The 23,510-nt window shown below is 45.6% G+C and overlaps 1 protein-coding gene across 1 annotated transcript in view; it reads left to right on the forward strand.

The window, feature by feature from the left end:
* The window catches only part of Tmem163 (transmembrane protein 163), a 175,910-nt gene that overhangs the window by 140,864 nt on the left and 11,536 nt on the right, over nucleotides 1-23,510 (forward strand). The window contains exon 5 of the mRNA XM_028771504.1: nucleotides 7,091-7,187. Coding sequence (XP_028627337.1) covers nucleotides 7,091-7,187 — 97 coding nt within the window. The remainder of the gene's footprint in view (nucleotides 1-7,090; nucleotides 7,188-23,510) is intronic.

Here is a 23,510-nt window from a genome sequence, read left to right on the forward strand (position 1 = left end):
TCTATCTATCTATCTATCTATCTATCTATCTATCTATCTATCTATCTATCGATATGTCCAATTTTATGGCCCACCATTTTGTTTGGTCTTTTGAGACCAAGCTTTACTACACTGCTCACTCTGGCCTGGAACTTGAGATTTTCCTGCTTCAGCCTCCCAAGTTCTCCCCAAGTTTCCATTTTCCCCCCATTTAATATTTTATCATATAGACTCTTTGTTCACTAGTGACATAAATCTTTTATTTATGGTATCTTTTTTATTGAGACAATATCTATCTTCTGGAGTACATGATGATAACCAGATACATATTCACAATGTTTCACGATCAATTCAGTCACAGCCCATCTATGCTATGTGCTAGTCATTAGTCCCACAGGAGGGTGACCCGGAAGTCATCTCTGTGCTCTGCATGCCCTGGGTCTGAATTCTTCACACTCCTCGCCCTCTCTTCCCCTCTCTCTGGCCCAGTACTCCATCCTGGTCTGGTCTGTCAGCTTCAGAACAAATACAGATTGAATCACCCAGCTGCCAATTGTACTGATTTGTAACTCAGTCACTTAAACCCCCATTTCGTGGCACATTGGAAGGCCTCGTGTTTAGATCTAAGGAATGTTCCCGGGATCATTCTTTTGAATCTCAGAGGTGACTCAAAGGGAATGAACAATTTAAGCTAAAAAGCTAATTACTTTAACTGCTATAATCAAGTAGCTTCCAAACACTGGAGAATGGGTTACCACCATGATACCAGAGGGGTGTGTGTGTGTGTATGTGTGTATGTATCTGTGTGCATGTGTGTGTGTTTGTAGCAAAGCCATTGATTCACACACCAAGGCACACTAGGAAGCATGTATACTCAGTGTTGAGATGGACATGTATGTTTGGGGTAGGTGGGAGGGGCATGTATCTATGTGAGTGTGTGTGTGTGTGTGTGTGGTGTCTTCTTCCATCAGCTGCCTTAATTTTATTATTTTCCATTTGTTTGTGTGATGTGGTGTGCATGTGTATGCATGGATGTGTGGGGACACAGGTATAGAGGATATACATGTGCATGTGCACTTGGAGACCCCAGGTTGTTATCAGAACTCTCTCCATTTATTCATCAAGGCAAGGTCTCTCATTCGAACCCAAGGCTTACTGATATACCTGGGCTCCCTAGCAAGGCTGCTCTGGGGATCCCATGTCTGCCTTCTGAGGCTGAATTACAGAAAGTCACCACAACTATGAGGCTTTTACGAGACTTCTGGTGATCCAAACTCAGCTCCTCATATTTGTGTGACAAGTACTTAACTGAGCCAACTTCTTTAGACAGTGCCACATTGAACCTGGAGCTCATAGGTTCAGCTAGACTGGCTGGTCAGTGAGCCCAGGGATCTACCAGTCTCTGCTTCCCCAGCGCTGGGACTACAAACAAGTACCACCATGGCAGCATTGCCTTAAACCATGGGTTCTAGGAGTCCGACTTAGGTCCCCATGCTCGCAAAGCAGACGGAATTATTTCTGAGGAGCACTAGACAGTGAGGTCAAGCCAGCTGCGCACTCCCGGCTTCAGCTTGAATCAGTGTCATTGCCACTCTGAGACTTCGGAGAACACAAACAAGTCACAAGGACATCTGGTTACTCGTGCCCTTCCTCCTCCAGGAAGAGGTGTTGCAAATAACCTTGCCTTGAAAATGAGATGTATAGTGTAGCTGAGAGTAAGTGAATGTGAATGATGCTACAGTTGCCCACAGGCATGCTGGGAATCTGACCCTTACTTGCTTCCATTGTCAGTCTGGTCCCTTTTCTCCATCATAGACCAGTTCTGAGCATGAATTGTGTGGACCGCCTCCAGGAGCTAAGGTTTGGCTCAGCTAGCTAATAGTCAGCGAACTCCATGGCACCCTGCCTTCCTGTGGCAGGTGTTAGTGTCTGATCACGTGGTAGTTTTCCCTCCTCCCACATGCTCAGCTATAACACTGTCTGTCTCTCTCACTGGCCGAGGCAGCAGCTCATGGCCCTGCCCTTTCTCCTCTCATTGATGTCCGTGATTCACCCTCAAGCAGCAGAATTCTCTGTGGAAGTGTGCTGGATTGTTCCCAAGGTCCTGCAGCCTCTGACTGAATCTAAGTGAGCCCTTAGTCTGGGGAAGTCAGCCAGTGTGTGTGGGAAGTCTGATTTACCCTGGGGACATTGGTTAATCAATCTGGTTGACAGTCTCCACCCAGCTCAGCCCTCCAGCCATCCCTATTCTGCAATGAATCACCTCAGTCAGTCTTCACTGGCTTTCATTTTGGCTTAAAGTCTGTGGAAAGAGGGACTGAGGTATGGCTCACTTGATGGAGAGCTTACTTAGCTTGCACACAGCCCTGAGTTCCCGCCCCAGCATCACAGACATCAGGACTATGGGATGCACATTTGTCTTCCCAACACTTGAGAGGTGGAAGCAGGAAGATCAGAAATTCAAGATCGTCCTTAGCAACAAATTAAATTTGAGGCCAGCTTTACACGAGACCCTGTCTCAAAAAAATATAATAAAATCTATAAAAGTTGAGTGATCAGCTCAGGTGAGCCGGGCACCTTGGTTCGGGTGTGGCATACTGTTAGTCTTCCTCTGTGAAGACTAACACAGCACAGGAGGCAATGTGGCCCCATCTCCACTGTGGAGCGATGGATGGGGCAGGTTAGGCCCAGCTTGCTCGGGGCCATCAGTCAGTGCCTTAGTGAGTTTTGAAAATGCAGATCTAATTGTCCCACTTTGTCATGTTCAGAGCTGATAGGTTCCGTGAGGCTTCAGACAACAGTTTGTACAGCTCAGCTCGGCACTGGCGGCTCCTCAGTGGAGACCCTCACACACTTCTCTGCCCAGCTTCTCAGCCAGGACCCAGCATGGACCCTTCTCTCTAAGGGGAGGGTTCTCATTTCTTGAGAAATAGAAAAATAATCACATCAATGTCCAAGTCTTAAGCTCAGTCTGGGTGCTGTCGACTCCCCAGGTTTCCCAGCTGGATGTGTATCTGAATCTAAGCTCCTACCTACAAGAGCTTTCTCAGACATGGCTCAGCCAGTGGAGTGCTCTCGTAGCATGTACAAGCCCTAGGTTCCCCCCACCCTGCTCCCTCACGGAATCATACAGACTGGGAACAATGGGGCACACTACTCTTCCCAGCACTTGAGAGATGGAGGCTGCAGGAGGATCAGAAGTTCAAGGGTCATCCTTAGTACATCGGGAGTTCAGAGCCAGCTTGGGCTATGTGAGAACCTGTCTCAAAATAAAAATACAATCAAATATGTCTCCTTGGATGTCTGAGAGAACTCTCTAACTTGGTGTGTCAAAATCTGAGCTGTTGATCCTCTTCCCTCTCCATCCGCTCTTCCTGAGGTCTCCGTCTCAGGGAAGAACAGCTCCACCAGTCCATTTTCCAGTGTCTGAAACCCTGCATCATTCTTGACTCCTGGTAGTTTTGAAGCATGCTTATCAGAACCTGTTCACCATACCTTCAGACTTCTCAAGTCAGAATGTCTCCAGACTTACCCCTCATCATTCTGACTTGCTTGGTCCCACTCTCTCCTGGCCCTGGAACTGCATCAGCCTCCTAACTGTTCTCTCTGTTTCTGCTTTGCCAAAGAGAGCATGCTCCTGCTAAGCATGTGCCACAGACTGCCATTTCTAGGCCCCACCCCAGTGGCTTCCCATCCTGTAGAGCTGTAACGGCTCCAAGATAGAGTCCAACTCCCTCCTTGTCTCTCCTTTTATGCTTTTATTCCCTTTACTCCCCTCTCCTTCCTCTTATAGACTTGCTGTATCCCCATCACGTCAGGAAGACTTCACCTCAAAGTCCTGTCATCCTTCTGCCTATAGGTTTCTTCCCTCAAATATCTGTACCTCCTGTTCCTGAGAACGGTTCCTGACACCAAGTTGGGACACACAGTGTTAACGAGATGAGTGAACGAATTCTGATGTGCCCCTGAGCTGCCTTCTCCAGGATAATGTGAATACACATGTGCACTCGTGTGTGTTTGTGTGGAGGTTAGCAGTCAGGGTCAAACGTCCCACCATGTTTACCTTACAGACTTTGCCCCACCTAACTTTTATGGAGGTATTGGAGATCCGTAGCATGGTGGAAAACACTACTCACTGATCCATCTCCCTAGCCCCATGCACCCCATAATTGATCTCCTTTTGATTTGTTCAGAGTCGGCTTGCTCTCCTCTCAGAAGTGTCCTGTGAGATCTAAATCTTCCTCTCCCCTCTTCTTGAAGAAGGGACTGTGACTTACACAGTCTAGTGCTTATCGGGTTTCTTGGCCTATGGTGGAACTGCAGTAAGTGAATACTTCTCAACCATGGTCCAGTGCTTAATAGGTGGATCAGCACATTCAATCACAGAGGCCTGCTGAAGCAGAGGGAGAGCCGGGCCACTCTTTCCTGTGTGTTCCCAGCAGGCTGCTAACCACTATCTTTGTGTACTGCTGGGTATATTATTGGCAGAGACCAAGAGCAGCCCTGGGATAGATGCACTCAGAATTTCCTTCTAGCAGATTCTCACATGGTGTGGATTCTGGCAAGGTATGGGCTACACACACTGGTCCCACGGAAATCTCAGTTTGCTTTTGAGCCACTGGTTGGAGATTACATGCAGAACAGTGGCTTTATTGAAGGGGTGGTAGATCATTTGTTGTCTCTCACCCAGGAAGCTGTTCAGGGTTTAGGCAGGAGGGAAGAAGAGTGTATATTCTTTCTAGAGACCTGGCTTCTTAGTACCTTTCACCCCGCTTAGCCTGCCTATGCAGGAAAAGGCTGGTGTGTGGAGGGAGCCAATTTCCCTCTGCCTATCAGACCTAGAAGCAGTTCCCTTAGTACTGATGGAGAAGAACTCATATTTGCTTGGTTTGCTTCTGACCCAAATCTTTGAGGTGTTTTTGAAAGTCATGGTGGAGAGTGTTGTTCTGGAGAGTCTAGAGTGGTGGTGGACTTGTGATGTGGTGGGCACGTGTCATGGTACCCAGAGTCTTTGTTGAATGGGCTGGCCACTGGGAGGTCATTAGTTGAATCAGCTACTACTTCTTAGTGTGTGTGTGTGTGTATGTGTGTGTGTGTGTGATTTCTACATATCCACGTATTTATGTATACGTGCATGTGATTATGCATGTGGAAGCCAGATGTTGACATCAGACATCTTCCTCAACCTAATTATATTTGGTTTTGTTTTTGTTTATTGTTTAAATTTTTATCTAAATGTGTGTATGTGTGTCTGTGTGTCTGTGTGTCTATGAATACATGCCACATGTGTGCAGGAGCTCTCAAAGGTCAGGAGAGAGTATTGGATTCCTTATGCTGGGAGCTATAGTTGGTTCTGAACAGCTCAGTGTGGGTTCCTAGAGCCAAGCTCAGGTACTCTGGACGAGAAGAAAGTATTCCTAACTGTGAAGCAAGCTCCTCAGTCCCTTTATACACTTGATTTTTGAGATATGATCTCCCACTGACTCAAGCCCACTGATTCAGCTAGTTGGTTGACTAATGTACTCCAGGGAGCTAGCTGTCTTTTTTTTTTTTTAATATGGTTGCTAGGGATTCAAACTCAGAACCTCATGTTTGTGCAGCAGAAGTTTTACCCATTGAAGCGTCTACCTCCCCCACCCCGGGCTCTATTTCTAGGCAGAACTCAATGTCTTGCATGACCTCGAGCCAGGCCTCCTAACCCTGGGCCCTCTGGTTCAGTCTCCTTGTGTAACTGAAACAAACACACGAATCCCTCCCCATTCATAAACTGCAGAAAAGCAAACACCTGGGTGTGAGGAGCCCTCTGGGGGATTTAGGAGCTGCTGTGCAGAACGTGGAGTGCCTGAGGAGAAAGCTGCAGTGCAAACACAATATATTATTAATACAATGTTAAAAAATAGCAGTGCAGCCCAAGCTATTCATAGCCGTTCTGGGCTGCAGAAGCATCAGGGCTCTGACACACAGGCCCTTACACTGTTAAGGGAAGCAGGGGCTATGGTTTTCAAGTCTGTAGCACACTGAACAGAAGAGAAAAATGAGATTTAAGGAAAATTTGAACATATACTTATGTACATTGGTAGCGTATACACCAGGTAGGCTACAGTTTGCAAGGTTCAAATTTAACAATCTGGATGGCAGACCTTTGATTTTTTTCATTACACTTTAGAACTACTTTACAATGTGGCCAGTCTGAAGGCACAGGGCTTAAGGTTAGGAGTTTCCTTTCTTTCCTCATACCCATTAGAAAGCAAAAAATGATGCCTTAGACTCCATGGTGAAACCTCCTCAGGTAGGTAAACTAGTAATTGTTAGTAATTAGTTTGGTTAGCTAACTATTTGATGGTCATATCCACTCAACAGATGCATGTAGGGCCCTGCTACATGCTACTGTAGACACTGGCAATAAAAGACGTAGATTATTTTCTAAGAGACCTCCCCCTCCTTCTCCCCTCTCTTTCTCTCTCTCTCTCTCTCTCTCTCTCCCCCCTCTTTCTTTCTCTCAACCTCTCCCTCCCCTCCCCCGTGTGTGTGTGTGTGTGTGTGTGTGTGTGTGTGTGTAGGTCAGAGGTCAATCAATCTCAGCCACCTTCTGTCATTCACTGGCTTACTTTTTGAGATTACAGTCTTTGAACCTGGAACTCACTGGTTTGGCTGCATTAACTTTTCAGAAAACCCCTGGGATCCATCTCAGACAAGGAACTGACAACATAGCAGAGGAAGGATTCCATCCATGCAGATTAGTGAACATAGTTTCATTGGAGTTGCTTACAGGAGCACAAGTGACTAAAGGCAGCTATATCACTGAAAAGCCCACCCCAGCTTGGGTGACAAGTCACAAAAGCTGCAACCCAGAAGCTCCCTGTACAACTTTTAGGAAGCTTCACTGAAGAAAATCAACTCTTCTAAGCAATTGTTACTGTTACATAACATTCAAGAAGGGGCCTTGGGAGTCTTGTAAGTTTCAGGAGTTTCCTCAGACCTATACATTTTGTACACTTCCTAAGACTTGTAAGTTTCCTTTTTCCTGAGGATTAATGAACTTATCTCCAGAGGGATATGTTTTAATTTAGAGGAAATAACTATACAACTGTCTATTCTCTTTCTATTACAGAGCCTGTGTCATCTTGGGGGTGATCTTTCTTCTGTCATCTATATGCATAGTGGTCAAAGCCATCCACGACCTTTCAACAAGGCTGCTCCCTGAAGTGGTAAGGTCCTTCTCTCCTAACATTCTTCCCTAAGTTCCCACCTACCTTGATTCTCACACAGGTCTGCTTCAGTAAGTGGGTAAAGGGAGGCTGTTGAGCTGAGGGAGACAGATCATGCAACCTTTTTAGGGGTCGTAAGAATACCCTCCAGGAATACAGACGACTCAGCAGAGTAAAGTTCAGGATCAGATGAAACTTCACACAGTTGAGCCGGTATTGTTTTTTGTGTCCTGCCCTTACACTTTTTGACTAGTGTTAAAGCAATGTCTTTATTTTCATAAAAAGAAATTATATTTGTGCAGCTGTGATCCTGTCTATTATCTAAATCCATCTAATAATTGCTGTAATAAGGTATTTCTCTTTCTTCTACACCTCAATGCAGTGTATAAATCTATTTTCATTAGGATTTCTAGTATAACCAGTGTCCAGATATATAAACTAGAAGACATACTTTCTGGCAGAGATGTTTCTCACTGTCTTGTCCTTTGGTCATTACTTTTAACTCTTTCTTCCTCTATACTCTCTGGATGTTTTTATAGCTTTCTGTTGAACAGCCTTCATGGGCAACCAGTTTGGTTACTAGGTTATGAAGATGCTGACATTATAATTTTTCACATTTGGGTTCATGACAATGTAAATGGGACACTTTGACTTGTAGGATGCATTTGGATTTAAGTTTGACCACAGCACACCATTTTACACAAGTCAGGATAATTAGGGAGACTATACATGAATATGTAATGTTCATATAGCTTTGGGGATAAGACCTTGTGAGTCTGGTAAATTTCAGGAGTATCCTGAGACTTGTAAATTTTGTTGACTTCCTATAGCTTGTAAGTTTCTTTTACTTCCTGGGTCTTAAAGAGCCTTGTTTCAGGAGGGAATGATTCAATTTGGAAGAAATATTTATACAACTGTCTATGCTATATTTCTTATAGATTCTGTGTCATCTTGGGAGTAATTTTTGGTGTGTGTATATGTGTGTGTGTGCACATATACACGAATATGTATATGATCTGCCCAGCTGGTGTGGGTCTTACATCCATCTATTCTCTTCCCCATCAAACTGTATGTCATATACCCCGATCTACTAACACAGAAGGCACCAAGTGTGATTATGTATGTTACATGTCAAGCAGGCAACACCCTACATTTTTCAGAGGATATGAATGCACCTGAAGTTGAAGAAATATTACTAGGTAGCAGTTTTTAGCACTGTGCAAGCTGACACATTCATTTATGAAGATATTAACGATTTCTTCCCAGCAGGTGTAATGGCATGGGATAGGTGACTTTGCTCACATGCCTCTGTAGAAATACCCCTTGTTTTCCTTTTGGTAGCAGAAGCACTTTTAGCTGCGGGCAGTCACTCATTATCCCAAAGAGATCCAGAATTTCAATCCTGCGTCATCATATCAATGTCTAACGATCCGCCCATGTCAGGTTTAAATGGTGGAGAGCCACACAGTTATACCCTAGATGGACGCTGTCTTGGAGAACCCAAGGCTACTGCAGTCTTTTTTATCAGTTCTGGGCTGAGATTGTAATTTTATACCATGTTGTGGACATTCTGCATACGGCTGGTTTCATTTTGAAGCTTTTAGCATCATAAAAAGTTAACGAGGAACATTTGAGCTGTAAGGTAAAGGCTGCTGTTCGCCAACATATAGGGCCAGTTAATGCTACCAGAGCAGAGAAAATTATTAATTTTTAATGTCTGTGGGTGGGGGGAGGGGCTCTTGCATGTGAGCGTGCAAGTGTGTGGAGATCAGAGGACAGCCTCAGGTCTTATCCTCAGGAATGCTGTCCCTGCCCTTTGAGATGAGGTCTCTCATTGTCTTAGAGCTCAGCAATTTGGCTGGGATGGCTGACCACTGAGCCCCAGCGATCGACCTGTCTCTGTTTCTCCAGCACTCATACTACAAGTGTGTGCCGTCAGTCTCCCTTTTCATGCTAGTTCTGGGGATTCAACTCAGGTCTTCCTACTTTCAACTAAAGTACTTTATGGAGTCATCCTCCATCCCAGTTTCTTTCTTTTCTTAAATTAGGATACATAGTAACAGAGTTCCTCATGAGATACATTCTCAGTGTTGGTTGCTCTCCCAGTCCCGACTCCCCTCCCTGTCTTCATGTACTGTGACCCATTTGTACCTTTCACCCCTTGCACTTTCCTGTCGTACTCTCACATGCCTCTCCCTCAAAGCCTCTTTGCCTGGCCTCTCATGATCTTCTAATTTTCCGGCAGCCACACACATACAATTCCACATAAATATACACATATAAAAAGTAGAAGCCAGGATCTGTGTATGAGAGAGAACAGGAAGTGTTGTCATAATGAGCTTAAGTTACTGTACTTATTGTTTTTCAGTTCCATCCATCTTTCTGCAAATTTCATCGTTTTAATGGTGAAATAAAATTCCGTCGTGTGCATGGACCACGTTCTCACTAGCCATCCATCTGGTGATGTGCATCTAGGCTGGTTCCATTTCCTGGCTACTGTGAAAAGAGCAGCAATGGACAGGGATGTAGGGGTCCCTGTGGTAGGGTGTAGAGTCCTCTGGGTGTAAGCCATGGAGTTTTCAGTCAAGTGTGCTGCTTCCTTTGCTCTGTACCAGGGAAGTTTCTAGAAACCAGCTAGCCAGTCACACACATCCTGCTGTGACTCAGGATGAGTGTTGCTACAGAATGGTTCCCATAGATTAGATCTGTCAAATCAAATGCCCAGAGAAATCAGGTCTGGACACAAAAGAGGAGAAGTTGGCCAGGTTTGCATTACTGGGAGAACATGTGCCTGACTAAAGGCTCTAGACGCCTTCAGAGCTGCTGTGCCAGAGAAAAGAGTAGAAACCTCTGCTGAACATAAAACTCACAGGGCTGGGCAGACAGCTCAATGGGCAGAGCGCTTGCTGGGTAAGCACAAGGATCTGAGTTCAGTCCTCAGGAACACTGAAAAGCCAGACACAGCAGTAAGGTGTGCCTGTAATTTCAGCATTGAGGACAGAAGGCAGGAACATCCTTGGGGCTCTCTGGGTAGCTGAACTGGCGAGAGGAAGACACCTCTATCACTGATGTCAGCCTTTGGTTCATACACCTGTGTGGGAGGAGTACCTGCACACATACACATATGCATAACACACACCCACACGCACAAGCACATGCACACGTGCGCGCGCGCACACACACACACGCACACACACACAGAGAGAGAGAGAGAGAGAGAGAGAGAGAGAAAGAGAGAGAGACCTTTACTGAATCAGGCATCCTCCCTTTCTTCTAGACTAACTCTTTAATGCCAGTTCTTCAGCTATCAGCTGAGAGAGAAAGAGAGAGAGAGAGAGAGAGAAAGAGAGAAACTAATGAAAAAGAAATTGAAAGTCTGAGTGGATAATTTCACATGGACACACTGTCTTACACATTGTTCACAGCAATAGTTTCATTACTGTGAACAGACATCATGACCAAGGAAACTCTTATAAAGGACAACATTTAACTGGGGCTGGCTTACAGGCTCAGAGGTTCAGGTCATTATCATCATTGCAGGAACCATGGCAGAGTCCAGGCAGACAGGGTCCTGGAGACAGTTCTACATCCTGTTCTGGAGGCAGTCGGGAAGAGATTGACTCTCCTGCATTGGGAGGAGCTTGAGAACTAGGAGCCCTCACACCCAGCCTACACAGTGATAGACTTCCTCCAACAAGGAGGTCACACCTCCTACTAGGTGCACTTCCCATGGGCCAAGTGTAGTCAAACCACCACATGCATGACGTCTCAGCTGTACTTAGGGACTTTGCCACTTCTTATAGGGCCTGGACTGAACAAGGGACAGTACTCTCTGGGGCCTCAAGGTAATGGATGTCTCTCCCAATCACATCTTAACCCCTCCCCTAGAATCCAAGCTGAATTCTCACAGCAGAGTCCCTCCTTGACAGATGCAGGGTTCAGGAGCTCAGTGTGGCTCCATGGGTAACGCTGGGTAATGTATGAAAACCTGGGTCTGGGCCCCAGAACCATACAAACTGTGTATGCATACCTGTTACAGAACCCCAGTGCTAGAGAGGTAGAGGTAGGAGGACCAGGAAGTGAGGGATCATGCTTTGCTAAATAGTGAGTTTAAGCCCAGACTGGGATACTGAGATACATGATACTGTCTTAAACAAAATAAAAGTCAAAACCAGTTCCTTCCTTTTGAGTGTGAAATTCTCAGAGTGAGGCTTAGTGCAAGGATGGGTCAGTGTATGAGTGTGTGTGTGGGTGAGTATGTGTGTTTGTGTGTGTCTGTGTACATGTACAATGGTATATATGCCTGTGAGACTAGCAGAGGACATTGTGCATTCTCTACCGCTCTCCACATTATTCCCTTGAGGTCCGGTCTCTCACTGAACCTGGAGCTTGCTGCTTTTCATCTAGGCTGGTGGTGAGCAAGCCCTAGGGATCCTCTTGTCTCTGCTTCCCCTCCCCCAAGTGCTCTGGGTTCGGGTTATAACAGGCTTTTTATGTAGATTCTGATATCTGATCTCAGGTCCTCATACCTACTGAGCCATCACCCCAGCCTGCAGTGCCTCAGGTTTCAACAAGAAATCTGGGTAGCCAGGAGTTACCCAACTGTGAAGTCAGCTGGCTCTGATCCTCCAGGGTGTCACCAGCCCCTTGGGGTTTGGCTGGAAGAGGAACTGAGCCAGGCTGGTTTCTGGGGTGAGTCCTGAAGCAGGCCTATGGAGGTTGCCTTTGGTATCTGTAGAAGTCAAGGGCAAGACTGCTCCCCACCACTGCACCACACCTCTGGTTAATAAGGCAGACTTGGGAAGAGAGTTCTCTGCAATTCTGCATTGCTCTAGTTCTAGAAGCTGGGCCGTGGGCTGTACTATGACACGGAGCCAACACTTAATGATGCTAACAGGACGATATTTATTTATTTACACTCAATAATAGCTTCTAGTGTTGGGGAGGTGGTTCAGTTGGTAGGGTGCTTACCTTGCCTTGCCTGGGTTCTATTCCCAGCACTGTTAAAACTAGAGATGGTGGGACATGTCTGTAGTCCCAGCTCTTGGGAGGCAGAGACAGGAGAATCAGAAGTTCAAGGTCATCCTCAGCTACACAGTGAGTTTGAGGGTAGCTTGGGCTACATGAGATCTTGTCTCTAAAAATAAAACAAAACAAAAAATAAATAAAAAGAAAAAGAAAGAAACTTCAAAACAAAAATGAGCATCTTCAAAAAAATCTCTGCCGGTGGTGACCTTACCCAAATGCAATTAAGTTTTTCATTAATGAATAAAAGTTATATATATTCATGGCATATATATATATATATATATATATATATATATATATATATATATATGCTGTTTGATGCTAAGATGGGCTGATTTTACTTTTTCTTTGGTTCTTCTCATTTTGATCATGGGTTGTTTTTAAAGAGTCACATCCTGTTTTGGCCCCACTGCACCTGCGCTGATGAGGAAGGGCAGGTGGTGGGCTGTTCCTGTTTGCAAGGACACAGGCTCTGAAAGCTGAAGTCTAAGGCTGTCCGTTGGCTGATGGCAGAATCAGGTTGAGTGCAGGCCTCTTCTTCTAGTTTCTGGCTCCATGGTCCTGTGTGTCTTTGCTGCCCACTGGCCTTCAGGGCTTGGCCTTCCCACTTCCTCTACTCCCCGGGTGGGCAGCCATCTCTTCCTCGCTCTCCACATTTTTCCCTTGAGATCTGGTCTCTCACTGAACCTGGAGCTTGCTGTTTTTCATCTAGGCTGGTGGCGAGCAAGCCCTAGGGATCTTCGTGTCTCTGCTTCCCTTCCCCCAAGTGCTCTAGGTTTGGGTTATAACAGGCACTTTACATTTTATTTATATATTTTTTCTTTCTCCTCCCCCCTTATCTTGCTTTCTACATATGAACCTTGTTTTTTTTTTATAATTTATTTTTTCTCAAACCATAATTCATTCACACAGGGGTTATAAACACAGAAAGGCAGGATGTGGGGAAGGGAATGACAATGGAGTGTGGGTGATCAGGAGGAATACAGATATCTTTAGAACCGGGTATCGGCTGGGTGAAGGTTCAGGGGAGAAGTCACTTTGACTCTGCCTGTGACTCGCTTGTCCTTATCTAAGTTGGTATTGTCTGCCAAGGCTACCTATTTACAAGGTCTATGACTACTTAGGCTTGTAAATTTCCACAAAAGCTGCCTGTTTACAATAGCTTATAGCCATCTGTTTCAATGTTTTTCCACTGAGACCCAAGACTTGGTGTTAGTATACATGTATGACAGGCCTATTGCTGATTTTAGGCCTATGGCTGATTTTAGGGCTTCAGTGGGTAGGCAGGGCTGCCCCTGACATCTCCTCCCTTCTCTAAGTATAGAAGGGCTGTGGCAATTCTAAACTTGCGAAGGCAGGGATAGAGGCCTGACCTCCAGTATTTGAAGGGGACCTTGTAATGGCTCCAGTCCCCCTGTCGTTGTCCAGTGAGGCATGAGGGCCATACCCGTCCCGATGTCTTTTTCCTGGAGAGGGGATACTTTTGACATCAACCCCTATGCAGTCAGGCTTGTCCCTCAGGGAACCCAGATAGATATGTTTATCTTTTATTTATATTCCCTTGCAGTGCTTAGCCTCGCAGCCTAAGCAAGAATTCAGATAACCTGTCAGAGGGGGTTCTGGGTGGCCCCTCTCTGCTTGGTCTAGGGGCAGAAGTCCCCCCTTTTAGGTTGGGTGGAGATGGGTTTTGGAAACACCCTGTATAAAGTAACAACCTCATCTTGAGTCTCGTGGTCCTCCATAGCTAACTTATGATAATGTATCTGAGTAGGTTTTGCTACCAAATTATTTATCTGTTGTATCACAGAGTTAGTCTGCCTATTTGAGGGCCAGGGACCAGCAGAAAAAAACAAAAAGAACCCAAATAATGGTCCCAAGATGGGAGGAAGTAGGGTTGACAACCTTGGAGAGGCTGAAAACCAATTCTTGTACCAGCATTCATCTATCTCTTTCTCTCTCTGATTTTTCTTAGGGCCTTCACTACCTATTTCATGCTCTCTTTAACCCTCCTTGTCTTGTCTATGTAAAGGCAACCTTCTTCTTTAAGGGCTGTACACAGTCAAGAGCTGTACACAGCCTTTTCTATTGTAATAGAGTAAATCAAGTCCAATAAGGATCTTTGCGATTTTAGGAGGTCTCTTCAGACAGCGAAACGAGGGATTTCTTCAGATTAGTGATGTCAGTCTCTAGCTGTTTGATGTTCTTGTCAGTGGCTCTTCAAAGGTCTGAGTAGTATAAGTTCGGAGGCCAGCATCTGGATTAGAACTTCTAACAGCAGACATCATGGGTGATTCATTTTTACCTGGGATGCTGCCTGAGTTAAAGCTTCTCTGAGTCCCTCTTTCTCTAGGATTTCTGGGATTGGGTACAGAGCTGCCGCCTGTGACCTGTTCTATGCTCGGGCCCAGACTGCGAATCTTGTTATATGATAAACAAACAAACAAATAATTTCAAAAAACGTAAGCTCATTTTTCCCTCTGTCACATTTTTTCCTGTGTGACATCTGCTCTCCATACCCACTTAGTCACCCGTACTCACTTCCCAGGCTTAGTCACCTGTATAATGTTTTATCTGGAAACATCCCTGCCTTTCCCTCCCCGTCAGCCTGCCCCTTGCCAGTGGATTCTCTTGAGTATGGCTTTAGAGCAGTGTTTCTCAGCCTCCCTAAATGTTTCGAGCATTTAATCTAATTCCTCATGTTGTGGTGACCCCCGACCATAAAATAATTTCGTTGCTACTTCCTAACTACTTGCTACTGCTATGAATCATAATGTAAATATCTGTGTTTTCTGATGGTCTTAGGTGACCCCTGTGAAAGGGTCGTTTGACTCCCCCAAAAGGGTTTGAGATCCACAGGTTGAGAACCACTGCTTTAGAGGCAGGAAGCATTTGATGGAAGGAAATGAGAGAGAATGGTCATATTGGAAAGAAACAGGACTAAAGGAGTGTTCTCCTGGCCTTCCTGGCCTATCAGCATCTCAGTGGCCTTTTGAAACAAGGGTCCCATGTACAGAGTGTGTGTTTCTAAAGGCTCCTCATGGTCTCGGTGAGCTCTCTGCGGCTGGCAGCACTGCTGTTAAAGATGTGAGAGAGGTGACTCTAATTGTAAACTAGTTGTAAATTGTAAAAAAGTTCCCAGAACGTCATGAAATTGTCATCAATGGGAGCACGGACTTCTGGGTAACCTGAATCTGCGTTCCTGGGCCAATGCCATTTGTGTTTGGCTGCAGAACAAACTGTCTCTTACTCCTTTTGAGGTGAGAGCTGTTTCTGCATGGACATAGCCCTGCCTTTTTCTCTCTACAAAGGCCTAGAGTAGGCTGTTGTTGATGACGTTAATTGTTTATGGAAGCCCTTAGGACTTGCTTAGCTCAGAGCTACTGAGTGGCTGCTGCTGGCTGAAGAAAAGGTGTCTAAGGAGAACTGTAGACCTTCGATGTCTTTAGTGCGTGAGATCAGACTCTATTGAACATTCTAGGAAATGCCCTCAGAGATGCTTCTTCAACTCAGGTTGAATAATGCATGGGCAGCTTAACCTTTGATTCAGCATCAGAGATATTTCTCCAACATAATATGCTGTCCAACATAATCTGACTAATACTATAAATAAATAAATAAATAAATAAATAAATAAATAAATAAATAAATAAATAGCAACTGACTCGGTAGAGTGTTTGTCTTATATGAGGATCTGAGTCCAACTCCTGGAACCCAAATTTAGAAAACCAGGTGTGGTGACAGGTGACATATACTTGTAATCTCAGGGCTGAGGAGGTAGAGACAGGTCAACTTTAGGGCTTACTGGACAGTCAGCATAGCCTTCCTGGAGAGCTTCAGGCCAGTAAGAGATTCTGCTTCAAAACCATGTAGATGATGGGCTGGAGATGATTCTGTGATAAAGAAGGCCTGTTTGGCAGGAAGCACTAGAGTTAGGGTTTCAGCACCCGTATGACAAGGAGTCTTTCCAAAGCAAATGCTTGCAAACCCAGCTCTGAGGGGACTGGAGATGTGAGGTCCTACACTGCAGCTTGCTGGTTTCTGGCCTAGCTAAGATATGAACCCAGGTTAGAGAGAGACTCTGACTCAGAGGTCCTCTGGTCTTTTCTTGTAAGTATAGACATGTGCACCTGCACACACATGTACATAGACTGATTCTCTGTCTCTCTCTCATATACACATATATACACACACAAATTAACTAACTAATCTTTTTTTTTAAAGGTAGGTGGGTCCTGAAGAATGACCCTTGAAGAAGTTGGCCCCTGACTTCCACATGTTTACACATGCATGTGTGCACAGAGAGAGAGAGAGAGACAGAGAGAGAGAGACAGAGAGAGAGAGACAGAGAGAGACAGAGAGAGAGACAGAGAGAGAGAGAGAGAGAGAGAGAGAGAGAGAGAGAGAGAGAGAGACTGCCCACAATGTTGATCAAAACATGTACTCGAACCATGGAGCCTGTGCTTAGCCACAAACACCCTCCCATTTTGAGGCCAACTAGGAGTCCCACTGAGATCTGCATAGGAACAATGAGTTTCTATGAAAGTAGGCTTTGCTCTCCCAAGTGTGACCCAGACACTTTGCTGACAGGACTATTGCTTTACCTGTTCTATAAATAGATAGCGTAAGGAGACAATGTGTTTGATTAGACAGGAATTCTAAACGGTGGGCTAAATATAGCAATAGTTCCCAGGGACAGCCAGTAAGAGGTGCTGTGGTGGTAGCACCCATGACTGAATGTGCTTGCCAGGGATAGCATGAAGGACCCTGGTGGCTTGGGCCCCTGAGTGTTTGTCTCTGTTTCTGGAAGTGTGGGCAAGTTGTCCTTATGGGCTCTTATAAGAACTGGAAGTTGATGGTCAGCTCTGGTTCCTAGGAAATGATTCAGGAGTCTCCAGTTGGTCTACTTCCTGGCTCTGAGAATCTTTGTTTTCATAATGCCACAGATGTAACCAGGTTATTAGAGGAATGTTTCATATGTTTTTGGGATATAGTTTTTGGGATACTGGGCTTCAACACACACACACACACACACACACACACACACACACACACACACAATTAAACTGAGCTCTTTGATTATCTCAGTCTTTGGAGTGAAAAATTCTTAGATCAAGATGGCTGAAGACAGGCTCTTTCCCTAAGAATTTCTCAAGGAGAGAGTAGCTATGGGGGCTTGACCTATGAACCCTCTGACAACGCACAGTGTGTGTGTGTGTAGGGTTGTTAGAGGAAACAGCTACAAGCTGTGGGCCTTCACATTCTGCCTCAGAGAAGGCAGATGTGCCCTGAGTTCTGCCTGTCTCCTGTCTTTCCAACCTGTCTTCCTTAGTAATTCCCAAACAGTCCTAGCCCTAATCTAGGTGTATTTTTATAACACTCAAGTAGCCCAGCCTGGCCTTGGACTCCTTATGTAGACAATGATGATCTCTTTTCTCTACCTCCCAAGTGCTGAGATTACAGGCGTGTGCTACCATGCACGGTCTATGCAGTTCTGGGCACCGAACTCAGGACTTCATGTTTGCCCAGCAAGCACTCCATTAACTGAAATGCATTTCCAGCAAGGTTTAAAGCTTATACCCAGGGTCCCCAAGCAGCCTGTCTTCATGCCGATGTGTATGGTTAGCACACAGCAGTAGAATTTTGGAGCTTTTTTGGTTGTTGTTCATGGTGGTTTGTTTCTCTATGTCATGGAATTTAAACAAAGAGGGAGAAACAAAGGGTGAACTGTAAAGTCTAACCATTTAGCTGCCAAGCCTTGTGCTTCTGACTGTAAAGACTTACCAAGGTCACCTTGGATGATGCTTCACAGTAGATGTCTGTTGTCAGCTGACTTTCCCAGGTTGAACTCTGACTGAGGCAATGAGACCAGACTTAACCATCCTGAAGTATTCTCTTTAAATGTTTAAGATGAGAGTTGAGGAGTGTGTCTCTGTGTAGCCCAGGGTGGCCTGGAATTTATAACCCTTCTGCCTCAACCTTTCAAATGCTGAGACTATGGGAATGGACCACTAGGAAAGGCTTATTTCTCATTTTTATCCAAGTTAGATAACACACACACACACACACACACACACACACACCCTAAATAGCTAATTGTTGTACAAGGTGAATTATTATTTAAAAAAAAAAACTCTTTCCTAGAGGCAACCACTTATAATTTTTATAAATCTCCATATCTCTTTTATATTTTAATTTTTTCTTATTAGAGCAAACTTTAAAATATATTAATTGCATGTCAGTATAATTGGTTATTTTTGTTAACTCACTCTAGAAGATCCCTCGGAAACATGTCCAGAGGTGTGTCTCCTAGGTGACTCTAAATCCCATCAAGTTGGTCATCTCAGGGTATGTGATGTCATGGTTTTTTAGGAACCCCAGAGGAGCCTCTTCCTTTAAGTGATCATCTGGGGAGGAGGGTGAGGGCAAGTAGTCACCAGGGAAGGAAGCTACCCAGCCTGGTAGCTTGTCCCTGCATCCACGGCAACGCTCTGGGATTGGAATACTTAGTACCAGAGATTCACATTCTCAGAAGAGAAAACGGCGCTGTGTCCAATGCCTCATTTAACAGAAGCCAGGATGCACCAGGGAGTGTCAGCCCAGGCTCTCAGATGCCCTATTGGACCCTTGGACAATCATAGTACATTTGCTGGCAAGCCTGTGTCTTTTTCTGAGCTTCCTGTGACCCTGGCATCCATCTCAAGTCCATGGATCCCAGGAAGCTGGCACCTACTCTCCTTTCTATACTCAGCAGGACCTATCATCCTGTCCAAAAACTGTCAGAGCTGGCATTGCCTAGTCTGTTTTAAGCCACTGCAAACCCCCAGTGTTCCCCATTCACCACCAGGCATCAACGTTCAACATCCTGATACTGAGTGGTCTGGTGCTAACTTACAAATTTCCAAGCCTTCGAATGGGACCACAGGGTAATTTGTCAATATATAATTCAATCACTCGGGGGGAAATGAAGCTTGTGCTTGGTGAGGTTTCCACACATCTGAGGGGGCGGGGGAGGGTGGTGACAAAAAGTTCTGAAGATGAGAGTGACTGTTTTAATTTCACCTGGGGCCGTAAATCGATTCTCATGCATTATTCAGCCGGCACCAGCATTGCCCTGGTGGCACTCTGACACATGCGGTGTCAGAACGGCTTGAAATCTGTCCTCATTAGGAAGGCAAAGGACGCCTTCTTGCAGGCATAAGCAAGCAAGCCTCCAGAGCCCTCTCTCACCACCTCACGTCCTATGAACAGGAAAGTGGGAGGGGAGGGTTCAAAGGGTGAGTTGGCTCAGCAGATCCTGCCTCCGTTTGATGTTAGTGGCTATAGTTCATCACGCAACTGCTGCTGTCACCTTCTATAAAGACTAAACCCCGCATGGGAGGTGACTACTGGCACACATTATTGAAATAATTTCATTTTGACACAAGGCTTTCCTGTGAGCAGTGGCAGGGATGCAAATGCTCTGAGATGCAGCTGTCTGAGAAAAACAGGAGTGGTGCCTGGGATGGCAGAGAGATTCAGCAACGTGATGTTAGACACTGCTGCAGGCAGATGACTGCTTGGCCTGCCTGACAGCTCATGGATGCCTGTGCCACCGGAGAGCTATGGATGCGGGCGGCCCTACATAAAGCTCTTCACTCACTGAGACGTTATGAGATTTCTCTCTCTTTCTCTCTTTATTTCTCTCTTTCTTTCTCTCTCTCTTTATTTTTCCATCCTTCTTCCCCCTCTGCCTGCCTGCCTTCCTTCTTTCCTTCCTTTCTCCTTCCTCCCTCCCTCCCTCCCCCTCTCTCTCTCCCTTCCTTCCTTCCTTCCTTCCTTTCTTTCTTTCTTTCTTTCTTTCTTTCTTTCTTTCTTTCTTTCTTTCTTTCTTTCTTTTTAAAACTCAATTGTGTGGTTTTTGCAGCTTGGACTTTGTAGATGACAGATAGTGTTACAATGTTAAAATGTTGCTCATGTTTGACAAGGGACATATGGAAGTATATGAGCAGATGAGAGTCATGGAGAAGATGCAGTCAGACGTCCTTACCCTATGTTGATGGGCAGAGTCTTGGGTGAGTGGGATGATAAGGGAGGTTGATCTTCCTATTAGCTAGCAAGGTGGAAGAGGCACAGTTTTATGGAGACATCCTGATGGCCAGGATCTCACTCTGCAATTGGACTGGCTTTCTAAGAACCTGTTGTAGCTCCCAATGGAGCAGTGTAGCCAGGCCTCCACCTCTGCTCTTTTCTCTCTGACCTTTGCTCCTGGTCTCCTAAATAAGGGGGCAGCATTAGATCCTGTAAGGGTAAATCTTGATTGCCAGATGGGTTGTATCTGGAACTGACCTTTGGGAGGGTGGGTCTGTGAGGGAATTTCCAGTAAGGGTTAACTGAGACAAAGGACCCTGTCTCAGAGTGGGCTGTGCTGCCTCCTGGCCTTCACTTGTTGCTGTTAAATGAATCTGTCTGGTTGCTACTCCTGCCACCATCCCCTCCCGCCATCAGAACCCAGCTTCTTTAGCTTTCTACTGTAGACTGAAGACCAGCAATTCTTCAGGAGGCTTCCAGGCACCTCTACAGCACCAGACAAAGGCTGCTGAGACACACAGCCCCATGGACTGCAAAGCTCTTGGGTTCTCAACTTTACAAAGGTAGAGATGGTCACCATTGGACTGGCCATGGCCAATCAGCCGTGTGTGTGTGTGTGTGTGTGTGTGTGTGTGTGTGTGTGTGTGTGACATGCACTCAGTCATTACCCTTCCTCTAGAGAGCCCTATACAGATCCTCTCAGCTGCCCTCCTATTTGTTAGTGCCTTGAAGTAACAATTTCTCCACTGGGAACCTAAGTGGAGAAAAATGCTTTAACCATAAGCAGCATAGCTGTAATTACAATTAAACAAAAGGAAAGCCAAAATAAACACCCTACCTTTTTTTTGGAAAGAGCTGAGCCCAGTAGAACAAGCATCGGGACCACACAGGTTAAGGTGCTAAACTTGCAGGGACATTCAGGAGCCTCAGAAACATGATGAAAGAATTCAGATGGAAACATGTACTGAGTGACCAACTGTACAGAATCCAAGGATAGGAAAAGTGAATATATGTGTGTGAAATCAAAAAGTGATTGTGGGGGATTGAGATGAGGGTATGAGGGAACTTGCTGGGTGTTTGAGGGAGAGAACATTCTGGTGCTTTGGTTGGTTTTGATTGGCTATGTTTTATTACTGATACAATAAGATCCAATCTCTAATATCTATATTAAAATGTTTTACTATATCTTAATACTTTGAGTGCGGGGTGAGGGCATCTGTACCATCGTGAGATTGTGGCAATCAGAGGATAGCTTACAGGAGTCAGCTCTCTCCTTCTCTCCTGGGGCCCGGGATGGAGTTCAGAGAGGGTCTGGCTTGGCAGCAATCATCAGTTATTCTCTAAGCCAGCTTGCCAGCCCTGCAATATTTTTATTAAGTGAGCATTAATTGTATCTCAACAAGAAAACATACAGGATGACACCCATGGACAATCTCAGCATACATAATCCCAGAAATGGAAGCCAAAAGATCTCTACACTTGGGAGGCAAAGACAGGCAGTTCTCAGTGAGTTCAAAGCCAACCTGGTCTACAGAACAGGTTCCAGGACAGTTAGGGCTACATAGACAAACCCTGTCTCAGAAAAACAAAACAAGACAGAAAAATCCAAAACAGCAACAAAACCATCTGAAGATGACAAGGGTGTCAATGTCACCTTTAGAGGAGGTGATATTTTCCGAGAGGAAGGAAGGAACTGTGTAGGGCTATGCAGACACACGGAGCTTCCAGGCAGAGGGATGAGGCTATGCAAAGGCCTAGGGACCAGGAGGTCAGCATGGCTGCAGCAGAGGGGTCAGCTCCATACTGTAGCATTGGCTGGGCTTTTTTTTTTTTTATTTGATCTGATGTGGAAGGGAGAGCATCCTACCTCTTAGGGACTTTCATTTACCAGCTGGTTACACTGTCAGTTGAGGTGACACAGGAGCTCCTGAATCTTCCAGAAGAAAGCTAACTGGAGGGCCTGGTCTGGCTGACAGAGTCCCTAGCTAGGCACACAATAGCAGATGCCACCTGTCAGCACCAGGACTCTCACCTAGTTCAAGTTCTTATCAGCTCGGCCCTAATTGCCTTTGAGTCTTAAAATAAGACCTGTAGTCTTCCTTCCAACCTTCCCGTCTGGTCTGAGAGAATTGGAAGGGGTGGGTAGCCTTTGTTAGATTGTGAGGGAGACTGAGCAGACTGAACTCAGAATGAGATTACACACACACACACACACACACACACACACACACACACACACAGAGTGTGCAGTGTGAAGGGGCTGATCCATAACCCTGGGTCCAGCCCCTGCTATGTGAGGCCAAGGACTGCCCCACCCTCCAACACACATACACTTCAGGAGGGAAGCTGTCTCCTCTGGTGTGGTCAAATCTGGAACTCAGATTGTGTTCCTGCTTTGTTCTGTTAGGTAAGATGGGGCTAATCTTGGCATAGACCAGAATGTAGATGTGAAGGTTTGGACGTACATGTTTGCATGAGTGTTTATGGTATGTGTGTGGTGTGCACCTGTGTGTGTGTGTGTGTGTGTGTGTGCATGTGTGTGTAAGAGCAGAAGACAGAGGACAGTTGCTCACCCTGTGTTTTGAGACAGGGTCTCTCACTGCACATGTTAGGCTAGGCTGATGGGCCAGTGAGAACCTGGGACCCACCTGTCTCCACCTCCTCAGCACTGGGGTTCCAACTGCACACACCACAGTACCTAGCTTTTTCATGTGGGTTCTGGGGATGAAAACCAGGGCCCGGGGCTTGCGATGTGAAGACACTGTAGACTGAGCTCCCACCCAGCCGAAACATGCTGTAGGCTACTGGAATCTGCCAGGTTCTTGGATTCCTCTACCAGATGTTTGTCCTTCCAAGTGAAAGTGTTGTTTTTCACACTTTGGGACCAATGAAGTTGGAAAGTTAAAGTCTGACAAGTATTAACTCTGCACAAAGACACAGCACTCACACAGACTGATCAACAGCCCCTGGAACATGCAAACTGGAAGGCAAGAGGCATTTCAGAGCAGATGAGGTGGCTTCTAAGATGTCCTTCATCAAGGGTCAGGCACTGTCCTAGCTTGATTTCTGTCACTGATATAAAACACTCTGACCAAAAGCAACTTAGAGGAGAAAAGGGTCTCCAGCTGACACTCCTGGGTCATATCACATCCATCATTGAGAGAAGTTAAGGGAGAAACTCAAGCAGGAACCATGGGAGGAGGCTCTTGCTCTCTCTCTCTCTCTCTC

This window comes from Grammomys surdaster, unplaced genomic scaffold (assembly GCF_004785775.1).
Source record: "Grammomys surdaster isolate TR1022 unplaced genomic scaffold, NIH_TR_1.0 208, whole genome shotgun sequence".
Classification (NCBI taxonomy): domain Eukaryota; kingdom Metazoa; phylum Chordata; class Mammalia; order Rodentia; family Muridae; genus Grammomys; species Grammomys surdaster.